The sequence below is a fragment of the Wyeomyia smithii genome, chromosome 2 (genome assembly GCF_029784165.1).
Source record: "Wyeomyia smithii strain HCP4-BCI-WySm-NY-G18 chromosome 2, ASM2978416v1, whole genome shotgun sequence".
NCBI lineage: Eukaryota > Metazoa > Arthropoda > Insecta > Diptera > Culicidae > Wyeomyia > Wyeomyia smithii.
Window position 1 is genome coordinate 173,562,132 of NC_073695.1, and position 21,306 is coordinate 173,583,437.

At 36.7% G+C, this 21,306-nt stretch overlaps 3 protein-coding genes across 3 annotated transcripts in view; 1 reads left to right on the forward strand and 2 right to left on the reverse strand.

The window, feature by feature from the left end:
• LOC129721402 (protein FAM200B-like) overlaps positions 1 to 15,303 on the reverse strand; it is a 53,856-nt gene extending 38,553 nt beyond the window's left edge. The window contains exons 1-2 of the mRNA XM_055673917.1: positions 15,168 to 15,303; positions 15,008 to 15,102 (exon numbers count right to left, since the gene is read on the reverse strand). The gene's annotated coding sequence lies outside the window, so the exon portion shown is untranslated. The remainder of the gene's footprint in view (positions 1 to 15,007; positions 15,103 to 15,167) is intronic.
• Positions 15,304 to 16,237: 934 nt separating this feature from the next.
• On the forward strand, positions 16,238 to 17,801 carry LOC129721405 (uncharacterized). The gene is made up of 3 exons (XM_055673922.1): positions 16,238 to 16,418; positions 16,651 to 17,052; positions 17,115 to 17,801. Exons 2-3 carry the CDS (start codon positions 16,777 to 16,779, stop codon positions 17,694 to 17,696), a joined length of 858 nt encoding a protein of 285 aa, XP_055529897.1. The 5' UTR covers positions 16,238 to 16,418; positions 16,651 to 16,776; the 3' UTR covers positions 17,697 to 17,801.
• Positions 17,744 to 19,040, reverse strand: LOC129721404 (zinc finger protein 813-like). The gene is made up of 2 exons (XM_055673921.1): positions 18,614 to 19,040; positions 17,744 to 18,490 (listed from the first exon to the last, which is right to left on the reverse strand). Exons 1-2 carry the CDS (start codon positions 18,903 to 18,905, stop codon positions 17,811 to 17,813), a joined length of 972 nt encoding a protein of 323 aa, XP_055529896.1. The 5' UTR covers positions 18,906 to 19,040; the 3' UTR covers positions 17,744 to 17,810.
• Positions 19,041 to 21,306: the final 2,266 nt, after the last annotated feature.

The following is a 21,306-nucleotide window of genomic DNA, read 5'->3' on the forward strand; positions in this document are numbered from 1 at the left end:
TATTGCCTTAAGACCGCAAACAAACATCAAGCACTTGAATTGCTCGATTTTCAAATATTTGAATTCGAATTCTTCACACGCCCTGTTGACCTTGCCACCGTAGGTGATGATGTCATTCGCCTCCGATTTCACGAGTTGTAGGCATTGATAGCGCTTGCGGAAAACGGAGGTTTGCCTGGCGAAAATTTTGACCAACGTTTTGACAGTTTCGGCGAACGTGACTTCCTTCGGCAGCTTCGGAAGGATGTAATTTACGTACCGACTGTGAGAAGACGTGTCCAACTTCCGGAGCAGGAGTCGAACCTTGGCTGCATCATCCAGACTATGTGCGTCGCTTTCAAAAAGATCCGTATACCGAGCGAACCACTTTTCAAATGTGGTGCCGTTCTCCGGATCAAAGCAGAACTCGCTGATGTTGGTCGACAATGCCTCCAACACTTGCTCTGGGTTGATTGTCTGCGGAATGGCCAATCGCTGTAGAAGCTGAGTCATCTGCAAGATTGCTGCTTGAAGTTCTTGATTTGTCGCTGTTGCCATTTTACTTCGGTTTATTTCTGGAGCTTTTGAATCTTCCAGAACAATCCTCGTCGCCAAATGTAGTGTATTCCAAAAATACTCGTAGTGAAAACTTGAGAGTTTATTGGGTTACTTTATTCTAGTTTGACGGTTACAATTGGAATGAAATAATTTTTCTCTCAACCACAGTTAGTGATTGTTGCGATTGATTGGAATGGAACAAGTATAATGTACGGTATGAGAGTAAAATCGAATGTCGCTAGTCGACAACTCCAATTTTCAACTTAATGCATAATACCATGATATTTTTCTTGGTGTGCTCATGAAATGTAGTTCACCCAACCACCATTAATTTAGGAGGGGCGCCACTTTTTTGTTGCTCGTATTGTTGTTTAAGTTGGATATCTAGGTTTCAATCATCTAAGCTATGAGCAAAACCGATTTATCATGCATAGTCCGTCATCCACTGAAAATAAATCGCCCGCTAATCCCTAATGCTCTTCACATATGGATGTCAATAAACGAACCTAATCATTCTATTTTGTCGACCCTTATCGATTTTTATTAGAACCCATGGTATTTTAACGTGTTTTGGCATTTGACGTAAGTAAGCTTTGACATCTGAGTGTAAAATGATTGATTTTTGTATGCATGACATGGCAAACCGAAGTGTACACACCAAAATTTCTCTTTATGGTTCAGCAAAGTACATTGCTGAAAGTGTATCAGCAAATCACTTGTTTACTGAATCACAGCATTTTTTTCAAAAGTTTACTGTAATTCAGTTCTACAATTTACTGAATTTCGTTCAGTAATTTTATTTTTGCTGTAAACCAGTATTTCATTGATAAATTTACTGAAAACCAGTAATCGATTCAGTGATTCGCGAAAATACAGCAAATCTATTTGCTGAACAGAAAACAGTAAATGAATGTTTGCTGGAATCCAGCGAAAGAATTGATATGTCAAAATATTTTACGTCAAGCTGTCATTAGTAAAACGCGCCAAATCGCTATGCAGCTGGTACGGGATCATCGCTAAGCTCCTGATAGCGGATATGGGACCATTGTTAAGTCACTGTTGGGCTAGATGAACTTAAAGGTTGAAATGATAATCATACATCTCTAGTTCAACAGTAATTTGGCTATGATCCGATGGGCGGATGGAAGCTGGTGGCTGAGGAAAACATGGTTCCCTTGAACTAACTGGTTAACCAGTAAATTGATTTATGCTTTGCTGAATGTACAGCAAATTGTCATAGCTGACAACCAGCAAGTTGTATTTTGTTTTACTGAACATGCAGCAAACGATCTGTCACTTTTATGCAATTGAGCATTACTTAATAATCGGCAAATTTCATTTTGCTGAACAGATTGCTGAAAACACAGCACACCAAAAATCAGCAAAATTTTTCTGGTTTCCAGCAATAAAAATTTGGTGTGTAAGACAATTGATTTTGTGCTGTGAACTGAAATGTTTCATCTATTAGCACAGAAGTAAGTGGAATCCACTTGGCAGTAACGTGTCGATTTTTTACAGTGTCGTTGAGCTGATCAAGATTGTACATGAAAAAGGTATAGCAGTTTGGTCAGCTCGACGCTTAAGATAACATGCAGAATGATATTGTCATTTTTTGCACCAAATGCTATTGCCATATTTTTTGCACTTCAAAGTACGAAAGAAAAGTGTGAAATTGACTGTCTAAGTGGTGGTTTATATTGAGGGGTTATATTTATTTTTGGGTCCAATTCTACCAAAACTTAAAGATTAATATGTCGCAAGCCAGGTTTCAGAACCATTGTGCTTTAGCAATACTCAGAGGGAAAGATATGCGAAGAGAGTGTTGTGAGTCAAACGAACATGTCAAAATTCGAGCCAAACGAACAAGAAAGGTAACACATTGAAAGGTTTTGCAATAAGGTTCAATAAAGTGTATATTTATTTTTACACGTTTTTCGTGTTTTATTGCTAAAACATGAATTCAGAATGCTCCAAATTAGCTTCATCACAGTGATTTTTACCTGGTGGTTCACAAACCCGTTGTATGGTCTACAGAATAATGATGAAAGTATATAAAATTAAACATAAACATAAAATTTAACACCTTCACGGTTTTTGTGATGCACTTTATTATTCCCCAGGACTTCCACCGTCACCATCAGTTATACGAGCCGAATAAAAAGTTAGTGAACATTGCGCTTTGAGAAGATATCTGGCACCTCTGATATGTGAAACCTAGTTGCCAAATCAGCGGTTTTTTTCATCGCTTATCTCTCCCTCTGAGGATCTCTATTGTGCATATGGTCAGGTTCACCGGGGCACCCGATTTTTGCTTTATTAACCTCGGCAAGAGTATAAAACTTGGCTGTAGAGCGTGCTCATAGCGGTTATCAGGAAGTTCTGAATGATGCGCCGATAATTCTTGATTCTTTCTGAAAGTTTCATGTTTGAGAACTAAACATTCGTACACATTATTAAATATCATTTTTCGGATGGCAGCACGGTACAGTCGTCTACATGGATACTGAAAAAAATGTTTCTCCTTTCAGCAGTCATGTCTTGGCGTTGTCGTCAGTTGATTTTGACGTTAAATATACATCATATTAACAGTGTGTAAATTAGTTCGACTTTTGCTCACGCGCAGCGACAATCATGTCCGATGAATTCTGCAAGAGTCAGGTATCTTGTTCTAGTCATCTCTGGATGAGCGGAAAGCAGCAAGCAAACAAAACTTCGGCGATGGAGCCGAACACTGGAGGAAGGCGCAGGATGGAACAAAATCCCTCTCGGACGCTGTTGATTACTACCAATCAGCAGTAATAGCGGAAAAAGGCGATGGCGATAAAGGGACTGACGAAGGTTCACGACACCTAGGACAGAATGTGACAAGTGGCTTCTAGTTATTCTTCTTTTCGTTTATCTGCTTTGATCGATTTTTCGATCGATCGGTTTCTTTCAACCGCCACGGCTTATTAAACACGTTTCATGATATGTCCTTTACACCATTTGATAGCGGAGAATCTAATCTAGCTTTTTAAATAAAACCACGATTGGAATAGTTACTTTAGCTGAACTATTAAACAAATGAAAAGTCAATCAAGAAATTCAATGAAAGTAGATAGACCCTTTTGACATGTTGCTACATTTTAATTTTTCGGCACGACGCTTGCCAGTGTCGCCAAAAATATTTAATACAGGAAATTTCAATACCTAGGATATTTCATGTTCTGGGTTACAATTATAATTAGTTACTTAATAATGGTTACTCAATGAATCTTGAATTGATTTGAAGATATTTTTGGATTTATTTGAACTAGTCATAATTTCAACTTATTCCTCTTGCTTTTCTTGAATTAAATCTGCAATCGTTTATCAAAAGTAGTTTAAAAAACATGATTAATATTTCGAAAGTTAATTTTCACAGATCCGGTGTATGAAAATGTTTCGAAAAGTTGTTGAACGAAAAACACGTTCATCCACTTGTTATGCAGAAACAGTGTAAACCAAAAATATCGAATGTTTTTGCAGCACGGCCAACCATACCGACTAATAATAAAACTTAACTTAACAAAATCGACCAATCAGTGAGGGCTTCCACTTTGACTTTGATTTTGGGTTTCTCTTGTCACATCCTTTGCTAGGCAATTATATTGAAAAATTACAATGATATTGAAAAACATGTTTCACCTTTCTGCATCTTGTCGTCATCACCAGATTAACAGTATACAAATTAGTTCGATTTTCGTTCACGCGCGGCCAAACCCGTGTCCGCTGCATACTGCAAAAGTAAGGTATTTTGTACTAGTCATCTTTGGTTATGCTTAAAAACATATTGTTGAACACCTTTAAACGACTATAAACGACTAGTCGTACTATTATTAAAATAATTAATTCATATCATGGTCATCTCATACATAGAAAATTTCATCATTTGCTTGTTAGTCCTGTTGTAATAAATGATTATGATTATATAGACTATATAGATTAGTCTGTTAAAAACACCGCACAAATCTGACCAAGTCTAAAGAGATAGCAATTACCTTAATATTTTTCTGTGTGTGCGCATGAAATGTAGTTCACCCAACCGCCATCGTACTCGGAGGGGCGCCACATTTTCGTTGCCCGTATTGTTGGTTGAGTTCGATATCTATGTTTCAATAATCTAAGATTGTACTCACCGCACAATAATAGAGGCGCAGATAGAGGTTTTCCGTCAAAAATTTTTATTCGCTCAAACGGGTTTTTTGATTTTTTTAAAACCGATCCTTATTTAATTTTTTTGGGGCTTAAAACTATTAAAAAAAATAAAATAAAAAAACGAAAAATGCATATTCTACCCCATCCCGCCCAACACATTTTTTTTTGCGTTTTACCTTTTTTTCTCATATTTAAATAAGAAATATCCAACACGAAACACCGTGTCTCTGTGCGTATGGGTCGGTAAGAGGAAATAGAGCGGTCGTGTCTAATGCTCTTCGGCTCGAGTGAGCTATACTCATCTAAAAATTTTCGGTGTGTAGCAACTTCCATAGTGTACCAAATCATTTATTCTAAGACTACCGTAAAACGGGGTGAATAGAAACAGTTTCCGCTATGTCTTGCAGTGTACAAAAAATACTTTCATGTCTAGAACGAATATAAAAGCTTTGAAACATGGGTCTAGCATTCCTCTATCATGGCTGTAAATAATATTTTGTTAAATACATAATTCACCGACTTAAGATGTATCGTGCCGTGTCAAATAAACTATTTAAACAACATAATTCACTTTTTCATTGAAAGAAATGTTGCATGTTTCTATTCACCCCGCAATGGGGCGAATAGAAACACTCATCAGTCGACTGCGTTTTTCTTGTTCTGTTGAAATATTCGCATTTTATTTTGGAGACAAAAGAACAATTACATTAACTTTATTAATATGGGATGCGAAAAAAAAAACGTTAAAAAGTATTTAAATAGCGGAAATGTAGAACTGGAATCTTGGTCCGTTTCTTTCGGGTTGCTGATGTCGTTGTCAATTCATGTCAAGCATCACGCAGCAAATAAATCAGACTTTCGTCAAGCTTCATACCCGCATAATCAATAACCATAAAACGTGCCTAACAACTAGTTCGGGGTATAGTCACAACCATGTGGGTTATCGTAAAACCATCTGGACTATAATCCGTTTATGGTTTTTGTTTATGCAGGTACCCCGTTCACACTACACCGCATATCACCTGATATCAGGCGATTCGTGCTATCGAGGCCATATCACCATCCATATAACCTGATATCCCATACACGCTCCTTTAATTTTACTCTAAATTGAGCAACTTTGACTCAGTTTTACATTGTCTATTAAAACGTCAAAACTGAGTAACAGTTACTCAGATTGTCATAATTTTCTGCTTTACTCTTTTTTTTGAGTGGTATTGAAAACATTTAAAAGCGTTTCGCTAGATATAAGTTGTTGTTTGGAAAAACGTGTTGTATTGTTGTTTGAAAAAAGTATTTTTTATTTGTGTATTAGAGTTCCTCCAGATATGAGAATGGTTATTGATTTTTTTGGCATGTGTACTATTTAAAACCTCAAGTCACAGTTCCCGGGTAACAGTTAGGGATACCATCCGTCCTGATTTAGCGGGACATGTCCTGATTTTGGAGTCCTATTTGGGCGTCCTGATTTATTTTTTATATTATAGCATTTGTTCCGATTTTCATAAGATATCTAATTTTGTTGTAAGCTAATAAGCAGAATTTTTGAAAATTGCTTAATAAGTGTTTTCGATCCATGTCGCAACGCTCACTGCAATCGCTTTTTTTTCCATTGGTTAAAACTCAGTATAGTAATAAGAAGATCCGTTAACGCGTTGACTGTTACCATTAAGTATCTGGCATTTGTTAAGTTTAAGTTGAAACAGTTTACGTGTGTTGAATTTTTAAAGCATCTACTAATGCGTAACAATTCGAAGTGGCTTGATAAAAGTGGAGATACACTCATTTTTTTAATAGGTATTTTTCCACACGGATTTTCGAATTATCGGTTTTTTCACGCAGATTTTTAAATGGAAGGATTTTTGAATTACGCGTTTTTCCACGAGGTACATATCTCCGTAAATAAAAACTGAGTGTATTTTAAGTAAATAAAAAGAGTGTTATATTGTATTTCAAAGGGTAAATCACATATTATGTGTTATATTTGCTCATACTTTGAAGAATAGAATGGCTTAGTCAAATTGGTGCCGAGAAAAGGTGTCCTGATTTCTAACTTCGACCAGATGGTATCCCTAGTAACAGTGAACCGTATTGCTGCGGTTTTTAATAAAGCTGCAAAGGCAGAAGATACACTAATGATTTAATAAGGTTTGTTTTTTTATTTCATATATGTATATGCAAAATACAAAGATTTAAAAAAAAACTTGTGATTTTGTTATAATTGTATGCAACAATCCTCTGGCAGTTTCATTCATCAAAGGGATCAAAAGTCAAAACGAGCAAACTGAGTAGCTTTTACTCAGTTTCATTTCAAAGCGGTTTTCTAAGAAGAGGGTAATTCCTACTCAATTTCTGACACATGGTGACTCTACCCATAAATGAGTAATATCACAGACAGACGTCCAAGAAAGAACAACATTGATCAAAATTTCCGTGTAAATTTTCGATATAAATCACTAAAATTACGTAAATTGTAAAATTACGCCGCCTGGTGACCTTATCGCTACAATACATTTTTTCATTTTTTTTCGCTCGTGTACGAGGCTGGCGGTACTGGTAGCGCTATCTGGTTACGGATTGCTACTGCAAAAAACTTTACACAAGTTTGGAACTCAGCTTGGACGTCTGTCTGCGGTAATATCATTAAAACTCTGTTCAGAGTAAGTTCACTTTTAACGAAAGTGAGTGACATCTCACTCAGTTTAGAGTTAAATTTGACGAGCGTGTACAATCGAGCTGTCAACGGATATCACCTCGGCTACATGCTATCGCGAATATCAATACAAGTTTTATTTTTGGTTGCAAATAATCAACACGCTGGTGGTAACAATCTTTTATTCAAGTTGTAAGCCGATTTTTAGTTTTATTTCATCTATTTTTTCACTAAAACAAAGTTTGTTAAAACAGGTAACACTAATAAACTAGGATTCATAAGTGAAATATGTTTCGAAATTGAATATCAGCTGATTTTTTGGTTGAAAACAAATCGATTTTATAAGGATACTCGACTAAGCCTGTATCGGTAAGATCTGGCTTAGAAAGCTCTATAATAACCACATTTCCAGCAGTTGGCAACACGGTCAACAGACATTTGACGCAACCAAAAACATCATATCAATGATATGATATGATGTTTTTGACGCAACCCTACAAATTTCGCAATTCGCGTTGCATGCGAGAAAAAAGAAAAAAAATATTTTTGCTGGTTTCATCCCGCACATGTTGACAATTGCATATGAGAGTTCGCGTTGGTGCGAGCCAACTAAAATCCCGAATACACACACGGCGTGGCAACGCCTTCCTGACGAAAATTGTCAGTACCTTCTTGAAACCTTTAAATGTGCCTTCTAGCATCTACCACCTTCCGCTCGTCTACACGGAAGACGCAATAACGCCGTCTTGAGCCCCACCGTGTGCTAACCTTCTTGTCGTCATGCAACCCAATTCATGTTTGTTTATGTTTGTTGGAAGAAAAAATAAAACAACACACTTCTATGATCACCAGCATGCGGAAAATGATACAACACGGCGTTGCCAGCGCCTTCGCCAAAAGAAGGCGACACAGGACCGTGTGGAAGGCACGATGCGTCTACACGGAAGGCAGTCAAGTACGCAGCCGGAAGCGGCGAACAACTACCTTCTTCACTAGAAGGCACAGCTAGATGGTTCTGGTTGAAAGGCGTCCCGAAGGAAGGCACGATTACGCCTTCTAATTCGTATGGAGAAGGCATCATTACGCCGTGTGTGTATTCGGGCCTTAACTGACATCTCTATCCTAATCCCATTGCCAAATGTCAAATCATATAAGCTCACTGAAGTGTGAACGCTCGAGGTGATATTCGATATCATCTGGCGATATCAGGTGATATCCGGCGTAGTCTGAACAAGGCATTAGTTTTGTTTTGATTTTCAACATAATTTTCAACTAAAGCTTACTCAAAATTATATACTAAATGTCGCTTATGAAAAACAAAACAAACAATGATCCAGACAAAACGACCACTGCGCTACTGAGGTGTCAGTTTGAGAGAGCGAAATAAGAAATTGGGCAATGAATGATAATCACAGAAGTCTAAATAGTCATGCAAGCGGCAATACCTTCTATTGAATTATTCTACAACTTCTCAAAATTGGCTTCCTGCACGGAACGAGTCCGTTGAGTTAAATCAACATAAATATGGGTACTTTTCGTTTTTCGTGAAGATGGTCAAAACTCAATGAGCATAAAAGAAAGGTGAGGAGGAGAGTGTATTTTTCCAGTATTAGTAAATGCTTCAAATGTAAACAACTAGACGAACTCAATGGTAAATCCAAATAGCTACGATACTATTTGGCATCGACTTTGGGCAGAGGGGGGCGAGCAGAGGGGCGCGTGCAAGTGTTAGTAAGTTTTCTCCTCACCTCTCTGTTATACTCATTGGTCAAAACTGGGGCTGATATGGTATGTAAATGGTTATGTGATTTTTTTTATAAATGGTTAAGATACTATACGGGAAACAATTCGTGTATGGTATTTGTTTATGCGGGTGAGGCTTCGCCTGTATAATGAGGGTTAGAAATGAACACATTCGTGCTTGACCTCGTTTCCTGTTGTCGTTACCTAGGACAGGACGTGACAAGTGGCTTCTAGTTATTCTTCTTTTCGTTCAAAATTGCCCTTATGAAACATTGTGATTTTTCTGCACGACGCTTACCAGTGTTTCCAAAAATGTTTAATAAAGAAAAAATCAATATCAAGGATTTTCTAAGTTCTGGTTTTCAATTTTAATTAATTCATTTGATAATGCTAGTTCATTCAATCTTCAATTGATTAAAAGATATATGTTAAATTTGTTTGAACTAGCCATAATTTCAACTCATTTCGGATTCCTCTTAAGGGGGAACCCTACTCTAGAAGGTCGAAAAATCATGAATTTTCATATTTTTTTTTTTTGCTGTCTAGAGTAAAGTGAAGTGTTTGGCTATTTTGGCTATTGATTAAGGTATATTTGAAGATGTATTTTCCATGTCGTGAATGTAAATATAGTGAATATTACACTGTTGGCAGCTGGGAACGTGGATGCTCTCTCTAAATCAGTACCTAACTGGTGGTAGGTTTTTCTCAGCTTCTAGTAGACCGATCGGGCTGAAATTTTTTTTTCAGTATATAGAAACATATTATCTATCTTGTTACGTAGCCGTTTTTGAAAATTCCAAAAATTGCCAAATTGGCGGCCATTTTAGTAAAAAAATTGTTTTTTTTTCATGAAAAATCACTATTTAAAAAATCATAAAAAATTGAAAAACTCAGATATCAAAAAACGGCTACGTAACAAGTTAGATAATCTATTTTTACATGTTAAAAAAAAATTCAGCAAAATCGGTTCAGTAGATGCTGAGAAAATTTTACCACCAGTTGAAAAAACATGGTTTCGAGAAAAACACTGCCAATAACGTTATACTCACTATATTTGCACCTACGGTACACAAAATACATCTCCAAATATACCTTAATCCATAGCCGAAATGCCCGAACACCTCACCTTTCTCTAAACATCCGAAAAAAATATCACGAAAATTCATTATTTTTCAACTTTCCAGAGTAGGTTCCCCCCTTAAGCCTAGTACACTCTTTGACCGAGCGTCAAATATTTGTCTCTTTTTGACAGATGAAAATTTGGTCAAAGATAATTATTTGCCACTCTCCGATTTTAACATGGGGCAAACACGGGCAAACAACAACCATGCTGTCAAATAAATTTGACCATTATGTCAGAAGGTCAAATATTTGACCATTAGACAAAGAGTGTACTACAGGCTTTACTTTTCATGAAATGAATCTACTATTGTTCATCATACGTAGTTTCAAAAACATGAACAACATTTCGAATGTTGATTTTTATAGACATTACACAGTCTAGTGTATGAAAAAGTTTCAAAAAATTGTTAAGGTGAAACGGGATTGTGGCCTTTTTCTATACAATTTTGAGGTTAGAGTTCTTTTCACTTCTGTATTTTGATCGTAAAAAATTCGGCTTCCACTAAATAAACAGCACTCAAATTGCTACTTCAGGCAGGCAACAGTTGTGAAAACAATTGATCAAAGTTTCATGTACGTAGTCTTCATAAATCAAGAAAAAATTGAATTGCAAAATTCGAGTTGATCGCGACCACGTCCCGATTCACCTTAAACCAAAAGCTGTTCATTCACTTGGTAAGCAAAAACAGTGTAAACAAAAAATATCGATAGCTTTCCCAGCACGGCCAACCGTACCGACTAATAATAAAATTTAACAGTGCGCTTAATAAAATCGACCAATCAAAGAGGGCTTTCGCTTTGACAGCACTTTGGGTGATTTTTGGTCTCTTTTGTCACGTCCTGTCCTAGGTCGTTACTGGACACAGCAGCTACACGCTCGTGAATAATAACTCTAAAATGAGTAACATTTGACGCATTTTCGTAAAAAGTGGAACAACTCTTAAATTGAGTAACTGCACAAATACTCAAAACTGAGTAACACTAGACGTCTTTAAAATGAGTCATTATTACTCAAAATTTGAGTACGACATTACTCATTTTTTGGGTACAGTTAAGTTTCATTACTGGCTAGAAATCCGCCACGGCCAATAAACGACACCACATGTTCATCAATAATTACCTTGTAATAAAAGTAAACAGTTATAACACAGGTTATAATGCCTTCTGAGGCGCACACAATTAAAAAACATATGTCACAAACTGAAGCACATCGTAACCATCTTTCAAAATGGACGTCGTTATATGCGACGTTACTCAGAATGAAGTTATATGAGGGGAACTCAAAAGTGAGTCAAAGTTACTCAAAATGAAAAAGGACTTCTACTCATTTTTTGACGTCTACGAAAATCGTTCTAAACTGAGTCAGAGTTGCTCAGTTCATGAGTTATTATTTACGAGCGTGTAGCATGGCAGGTTCGTTACACTCTGCATGGGTGTGATGCACGATAAGGAAGCGAGATCAAATGAAAATGCTGATCGTTTCGAAGACTGCCTTTACTTTTATAACAAAAATTAGTGCTATCCTACTCAGTTTAGAGTAACGAAAAATGAGCGTGTAGGTTCAAATAAGGCAATCCACGAGACAGTTGCGAACAGCTGATTAGTGATGGGAAATATCGCCCAAAACGGACATCGATAACAATCGATAATTCCGGGGCTTTTATCGATATTATCGATAAGTATCGATAATTTGACAGCTTACGTTTGCGGTAAAAAAAATTTTTCAGATGATGATGAAAATAACTATTTCAGATGGTGATGAAAAAAAAACTAGAACAGATAATTGAGTTGGATAAATTTCCCATGGAAGGTTATCATGTTAGCTTCCTCGCAAAAAAAATATGACGTCCTTACGTGCGGCCTTCCGGCAGTTAACCGGAACATTCGCCATGGCGGACGAAAACATGCGTGTAGCCATGTTTTTAAACTCTTTATTAATTCCTCCTCCGTTTTCGCGACAAAATTGTTGGAATAGATCTTGCGCTTCAAGTTTGCCCAGAAATTCTCGATGGGAAGCAGGTGGGGGACATTGGGCGGATTCGCCGACTTCGGTACCACATCGATATTCAGCCGCTCCATTTCCTCCAACGATCGCTTCGAGTAGTTGGCCGACGTCAAATCTGACCAGAACACCGTGTCTTTGCGCTTATGGTATTTCTTGATGAACGACGCAACTTCTGTCAGGCACTTCGTACTATAAATTTCACAGCCAGCCCGGAGCGAAAGAAGAGCAACTTTGACATCCCTTTCTCGCTGATTGTCAACCACAGCCGCACCTTCTTGGGGAACTTGGTCTGTGAAATAAACTTTACCTCCCTGCCCTGCTAGTCGTTGCCATCCAGGGTGAGATAGGTCTAGTCGTCCATCACCACTGCCACGTCGCGATTCGCCGGGGAAATCGACTTGACCATCCTATTCAACCACTGTCGCTGCGTCATTGCCTGCAGCTCCGAGACCAGTGGATGGGACTGCCGCTTCCTGCATGTATGTCCATGTTCTCCAGATACTTTTTCACTGTTTTAGAGCATGCACCAATCTCTCGGCCAAGGGCACGCAGCGATATAGCCACTTTTCCCTCGGTATTCGATGCTCTGATCGTTGTCCAATAGTGTCAAAATGTTGTAGATGCCAGAACCGGCATACCCGGCGTCCACAAAGTGCCGCACGATGTTCGTTTTTGACGCGGCGGGGTACCGTTCTTTGAACGCGCACACTTCTGAACGGAGTAGCTTCACTTTTTTCGCCATTACAGTTAGAGTTTGACTGATAAAGCTGTCAATTTTTTTTAGGCCAACTCATGGGTAACTATGGTTGATGATGCATGAGTAATTTCGTCAGTACGATTAAAGGTAAACCCATGAAAAATCGGCAATTTTTGTCCATTGTTTTTACCACAAACGTTATTCGACAAATGCAATTTTGCTATATAAATTTGTTAAAAACAGAGACAGTGATGGCCCAAACAGAATGGATATGTTTGCGTTACGTTGACGTCAATTTGACAGTATATGTATGGGCTAACTGTCAAATTGCCGCAAACGCAACCGCAACGTATCCATTGTGTTAAGGCCTTGAATGACAAATCTTACGATACTGCGAATGAAAATTCAAATAACCGGACGAGTTAAACAGTTTGTTTTGGAATGTCTTCGGGTTTTACGCCGGGAGTGCTTTCTACGGAGTAGTTTCAAGCAGAAGTTCATTTTGAAGGTTGTATAATAAGGGAAATAATTGAAGCAGGCAAAATTCTGTCAATTTTTAAATGGCCAATACTTCACGAAAAATGAATCAATTCTGACAAAACAGGTTTCATTTTACTGGAAAACTGTCCTAGTTTCCTAGTATTACTTGAGAACTGGACGTGACCAAGGGTCACTAGAAATGTTTCGGATTTCCGGAGTGTGTGTCGAAGTGTACATTTTTGCAACGCGTAGAACTTTTTCTGACATTCTGTTTCACTTAGGTTTATATGTTGTCAATAAATCAGAATTTATTTCGGGTTTATTGGTAGCCAAAGATTGAAAATTCGCCAAGGAATCATCGAGGTATGAATTTATTAAGTATGGGTTTGGCGGTTTTTCCCTGTTGGGTACTATATTTCTTTGAGCTTGCAGTACTCTAGCAGAATTCAATCGAACATTGTGGGTGGGTAGGTCTTATTAAACCAAGCAACTTTGCAAACTTGCGTTTGAAAATTCATCTGGAATAACATTTGAAAAGGTCAGATTATTTTCACGCGGATTTTCTCTAAATGGTTATTTAAGCAGATTTTCAAATTATCGTGATATTTTGCACGAATTTTTGAATTATTGGTTTTTTCACGAGGCCTAACTGTATTTGAACCTTTTTCTTATGAATCAATATATCTTAGTAAAAATTATCTGAACTTTCCTTCAAAAATATAAAAAATGAGTTTAGGATCCTACTCCGACAAAAATATAATTGTAAAAACAAAAAATGTTTTTAGAAAATATCGGTGATCTCAGATTTTTTTGAATGAAGTATTTTAGATAGACAATTTAGTTGCCTAAAACGTTCCATGCGTTGCAAAAATGTACACTTTGACACACACTCTTGAAATCCGAAACATTTTCGGTGTAGGTTGGTCACACCAAGTTCCCAAGTAATACTAGTATAATACTGTTCTCCAGTAAAATGAAACCGGTTATCAAAATTGATTCATTTTTCGTAAAGTTCTGGCCATTTAAAATTCGAGAGAATTTTTTTATCTCAATTATTTTGTCTATCCCCTGTATAAATCAAGATATTTTTTTGGCGCAACAATTTCGTTGATGAGGATTTTTGGTGGAACTAAAAATTGTTTGTTGGGTAACAGATACTTTAAACTTAAACAGTTCCAAGTTTAACTAAACAATTACCATAGAAATACCAATAGACTGCCACTATGCATGTCCATCATATTATAAGAGTTAGCAAGCCAAAGAAAATGAATTTTATTACAGTTTCGTATCATTGCTTTTTATAAGATGGTGCAAAAAGTTTGGATATTTTTTTAAACTTCTCCAGTACTAAGTTGTCGAGTTCATCTGTTCTCAGGAAGCTAAAAACTATAAATACCTTTTTAGTTACCATTATTTTTCAGAAACTCAGTGACACCCGGGGCGAACCTTCACACCACCCCCAACAATGCTAAATCTTGTCGAATAGCAGCACCCAACAAATACCTAGCGACAAATGCAACTCCTGGGTAAGGGTAGGTGAGGTCTCATTCTTTTGGGTCTCCTCCAGTAACCAGCCGCACTGACTTGTGCTCACCCAGAGGGGATTCACTGATGTCAAATTCCACATATGTGTGCGTTATCGCAGATCAACTCTGGTCCATGACGTTTGTTGGTCCATGATGTTTGTAACTATGAACAATAATGGGGGAAAAATCACTACACAACGCATTTATGAAAGTTTCTCGCGGTTTTACGAGTTCTGATTTAAGAAGGTTCCGATTCTGTAATATTTCACATTGATCAATTTCATCACCAAAAAGAACAAAAACCAAAACAAACGCCATGTTGCCGAATATGTTGGTTACACGATGTTTGACAGATAGATCCCCCCTGTGCTCACCTTTAAAATATCGATAATTATCGTTAACGTCAGGAAATTAACGATAATATCGATTTCCTGCATCTATCGATATTATCGATAAGTATCGATAAGTTTCCCATCACTACAGCTGATTTCAGTCTGTTTTCAACTTATGACAGCTTTATGTATGTTCGATCGGGCGCAACTGGATGCAATCCGGATCTAGAAGCGTGAAAAACAAATGTTATCCGATCGGTAGCTCTAGTATCGCGAGTGCCAATCCTAAATACAATGAAAAATCACTTTTGATATTATTGCCGACATTAAAAGATTTCGGTTCTGGTCGTGTTTTGGTTTTGCAGCTTGAAAAACAGAAACAATAACAAACGTACAAGCGAAGAAACGTCACCCGTGGATTGCCTTATACGCAGAGTCTATGTTTATAATAAGAGTCCCGCAAAGATGAAACCAAAGGAACCAAATCAGTGTCAAACGAGGGTACCAATCGAGCAATGTAAATAAACAAGGTGATAATGTTGGGAGTGGATGAAAAGTGTTGTAATTGAGCGTAATAAAAAATATGTGTTTTTCCGAAGTTTTACTTACACATTTTAATCCAACATTAAACCTGTACACTGGTTCACTTAAATTTAACAAAACATCACTGGTGTAATCTTTCAAAACTGTGTACCTTGTGCAGAATTTCGAAAAATGATATTCGCTTATGCATGGTGAAAAACAGAACTGTATAGTTCTTGGCAACAAACGGCACAAAAACTGTGTTGCCGAAACGATAGATTTTCTCTTCGCGCGACTCTATATACACATAGACTCTGCTTATACGGTGCCAGGGAACTGGATAATATCGATGTTTGCATTAGTTGATATTATCGATAAGTTTTCCATCATTACATTATACTCATTATTGGCTCTGACGACTCTGTTGATATTGGTTTGGTTTTTACTTGCGAAAGTGAAGGAAGGAAATATTTTTGCTTTTGTTTTCACACATAAACTGACAGTTGCATATGAGAATTCGCGTAGGTGCGAACAGCCTTAAAAATCTCTTTTACTTGTGTCAGGGCCAGCGTTGCCAGGTATCCAGATTTAGCTGGATTACCCAGATTTTTGGACATGTATCCAGGTAAACAGCTTTGATGTCAAATTATCCAGATTTTCTATGGATGATCCTGATTTTATCCAGATTTTATTTTCTCTGTTCCGCAAAAAGGTCATCACTTCAATTTTGGCGCGAAATTTTGCAATTTTGTCACCTCAAATTTTGCGTACACCAAGACCTTTATCCGAAAAATTAACCTTTCACCCCACGAAATGACTGCCAGATTTTTTCCAGATTTTTATTTTGCCTTTTCCAGATTTTTTAAAAAATGACCTGGCAACGCTGGTCAGGGCCAATACTTTGAACTTTTTGAATATAAACATCAACCACACTATACGTTAACAAAATTAACTGTAATTAGTAAATCTATCAAAATATAACAATGAGTATCAGTTCAGTGCCAACATTAGATGTGTCATTGAACATCGAAGTTAATACGGAGGAAAGCTGCGCGCGAATGGTTCAAACCGTGCTTGAAATCTTGCTGTTCCAGCGTAATCAAATTCCGTTTTGCTATGATGTGTTAAAAACATTGGTTCGCAGAATTTCCAGTACCACAAATAAAAATGACCAGCTTTCAGAATGGAGCACTTACCAATTTTCAAAACAGCTGGCAACTGTTCAGAAAGCTGCCGAAGCAATAGAGATTCTATTTCAAGTATGCATAAAAAAATAATCGCGTAGTGCTGATATATTATGATTACGTGCCTCTCATTTTAGCAACTAACCCTAGCGGTGCAAAAAAGCAAACCAGATTCACAGTTTATGATTTTATTTGGACCCACAATTTACACGGCAAAAGAAGCATTTGTAATCAATATCCCAGAAATTAACACGAATCATTATCCTCAGTATCATCGGCATTCTATGGAAACAATGTTAAAACAACTTGCCATGAAAGTAACTGTTGCTGAAGAATTGCACGATAAACCAAAAGTAACCAGCCCAACTAACACATTTTTACTTTTAAATTTGAGTCCGATTTTTACGGAGCTTTCTGAGGAAGATGTTGAAAACTGGCAAATGATAGATGATTATAGTTTGCCAAACAGTTGTCAAAAATATATAATAAACCTTTTCAATCAATCGACTAATAGTAAACAGCTGCACTGTTGCAAAGAAATGGAAGTATTCAATGATCAAGTAAAAGACCTGGGCATCGCCAAACAGAGAAGTCAAGTTTTCAACCAAGAAACATTAGGTAGCACATCCGGTAAAACATGGTTTCAGATTGGAAATGGTCTAAAAGGCCTAAAAAATAACCTGATAAAGGGAAAATCAATATGGCATCCAGTACGATGATTTTCGTTTATCGATTTGTTAGTCTTACAGTGATTTTAAAAATGTACAAACAGTTTTATTAGATTAATAAAAAATCACTTCGGAAACATAAATCAAGTTGAAGAATTGAGTATTTCACATAGTTTGGCATTTTTTATCATCCTTATTATGCTTTTGATGTAACTGTTGGTGCCTAATCAAATTACGGTTTCTCTTAAATCCAACTCCACATTGTTTGCAAACAAAAGGCCGTTCTGGCATATGAACACGTTTATGGTCATTCAAAATAGTTCTGGATGGAAATTTTCGTTGGCATATATCACACGCATGACGCCTTTCTAGATGCTGCATTGTTAAATGTTGTCGAAGCTCGTTTTTACTAAAGTAAGACTTATCACATGAGGAACAAACGAAAGATTTACCTAAATGACGCCCTTCGTGTATTCGCAGAGAACTGCGATCAGTAAAGCTACGAGAACAATGTTCACAATGATAATCTTTTATGTTTAAATGAATGCGGAGGTGTTTTTTGAGAGTATTTTTCCCCCGATAAACGTTTTTGCAGTAAATGCATTCGACAAGAGGTATTTTTCTGCTGCCTCTAAACACGAATCCGCTAGGCTGTATTTCTATAGCAGCCGTTATCAATTGCTTCTGTTCGGAATCCGTACTTTCACTTAACTCTCCATCCTCCGCGACGAAATCCAACTCTGATCCATTAATGTTTTTCGATGTTTCATCGTTTATTGTTGTTTGTTCTTCTTCATCTAAACATTCGATGTCTGTTTCCACGATGGCAGTTTCTGGTTCATGACCTTAAATTAAAAATATTTTTTATAGTAATGATCACGAAAAAAAAAATCAGTTTACCCATTCGACAGAAGTTTAGATACAAAGTTTTCAATAATATTAATTTTGAATTTATTTTAGTAACTTACTATTGAATGTGAACTCCGCGCATCGTTGTTTTGTTGCCAGAATCAACAACCGGTAGGAACGCGTGCATATTGCTTCAAAATCTACAAAATTCTCGATGCAGCTTATACAATTTCTGCAAATGTTGTTCGGAAATCCGTCGTTTTCATCCACTTTGGCTAGCAGTACGTCCACCGATTTGTTGAGCTGCTGGTTAAGATTACCTTCCTTGCAAAATATTTGTACGCAGTCGATTTCTGACAAACAAAAGCGACATAATTGGCTAAATTTTTCCAGAATTCGTTGATAATCCATTTTCAAACAATCCTAATATTAATCTTAATATTGGTAGTGTACATAGGATAATAAATTTGACTGGAGATTAAAATTTTGTTTATTAAAACTTTTTTACAATCCTATACAAAAGATTAGCCACAACTTGACACTTACACCCAGAGATGCCAGATTTTTTTGTAAATATTTTTCAACTGCTCGAAAAACCGGAAAAATACAGGACTACACGCTTATTCTGGGATACTCAAAAGTGGGTCAAAACATACTCAGTTTCGTTAAGCCCGTATGTAAACAAAAATCAGTAGAAACAGGTTTACGCATTTTTGAGTACCACCGGATGTCACGGAAACTGACTATAATTTACTCAGTTTTTTTTAAAGCACCGATGAGTAACAGTTATTCACTATTATGAAAAAATGAGAAGAAATTCCGGAAAATCTATTTCTTACATATTCAACAAAAGCAAACTTATTTATTTTTTCAAACACGTTAGAAATAACATACACGCTGCTTCATTTTAACTCTAATCTGATTAGGATCTACTCACTTGGGTATTCTTATGCAAAACACCAAAAAGTGAGTTATCGGGTACTGGATAATGGGGCCCCAATGTTTTGAACGGTTTTCTGATTTTTATATATCAGCTGGAAGAGTGCAATTTTCTGAGCAAAACGTAATTTAAAAAAAATGTTTATCCGCAGACAGACGTCCAATCAAGAACAACATTGATAAAAATTTCCGTGTAAATTTTCAAAGTAAATTGCGTTATAAATTACTTGTACACTAGCGCCGCCGGGTGACCTTATCGCTACAATACATTTTTTTTCGCTGGTGCACGAGGCTGGCGGTACTGGTAGCGCTATCTGGTTACGGATTGCTACTACAAAAAACTTTACACAAGCTTGGAACTCAGCTTGGACGTCTGTCTGCGGTTTATCAATTTCCTTTGATTTTTAAATGAAGGATAAAAATCTGCTCGAAATGCCTTAAATTCTTTCCAGTTCCAGTTCTTTCAGATACCGCACATGGGCGAAACGTCATCTAAGACCTTTCGAGCAGTTTTTTTATTCTTCATTTAAAAATCGAAGGAAAACGATAAACGTTTTTTAAAAATCACGTTTTACTCAGAAAACGCGGCTTTTTCAAATGATATATAAAAACCGGCATAGCTTTAGAACCCAATAGGGTTGTTTTACTATATCAGGTTTTTATATCATCAGAAAGAGCTACATTTTCTAAGCACAACGTGATTTTAAAAAAAATTCTATCGCTGTTATTCAATTTTTAAATCACGAATTAAAACTGCTCGATATCTGCTCGAAATCGCTACAATGACAGTTCGCTCCACGCTCACTCTGGATAACCCAAAACTGAGTCAAAACCTAATCAGTTTCGCTAAAACCGTAAATATTACCCATATTGTACCTGATGCGCGATGCGTAAAAGTTACTCATTTTTGACTCAAAAATGAGTACTTTAAGCTTCAAAAAGGGGATTTCGGAAAAATTATCATTATTGACTCGATATTATTTTACTTTGCCTTTTTAATGAATTTTATTTTAAAAAAACCTTATTTCAAGAAATTTACCTTTGTTCGCCAGGACACGGGAGATCTTTGAATTCATTCGCCGCATATCCAACCAACGAGTCCTGGTGAAAAACAAAAATTGGCATTAGTTGCAGTCAATACGTTCAAATTATGAATTACCTACCGATAACAACTAATTTCATTCATTTCTATTTCTTCCTTTTTTCAGACGGTTTGCTTGATTTGCTGTTTGCTTTTAATTGCGAAAAAAAAAATAAAAAAACAACACGTAAACAGCAGTTACCCAATTTTGAGAAAATTTGCCGCCATGATCAAATTAATTCTTCTCATTTTTCAACGTCTTCGAACAACTGAAAAAAATGATTAAAATTCAACTCAGCCGCTGAGTAGCCCAGAGTGAGCGTGTACACCAACTGTCGTTTTGCTCAGATAATTACACTCTTTTAGCTGATATATAGAACCCCGAAATCCGTGAATCGCTAAACAACCCAATTAAATAACATTTACCCAAAATTTTATAATTACCATGTTTACTCAGTTTTGAGTTATAACCCATGATGTTTACTCACCCCTGAGTATATGTGTATGTCAAAAGTTTTCAACAGCGATGTTATCGGTTTCCAGAGAACAATTGGTGTCGCTGTCCATTCGTTTGCTGGCAGTGAGCAATAATTTCCTAATCAGTTACATTACAAACAACATATAACAACATTCCATAGTAATTTCAGTTCAACATCAGAATTGCAGAGGATTTGAAAACATAAAAAACATCTTTTCAAAATGAACAACCGCATATAGTATGTTCTGCGATGCCGTTTAAAGCCGGGCTTTTATTCGTGATAATAAACGAAAACATTTGTATTGATGTTCAGC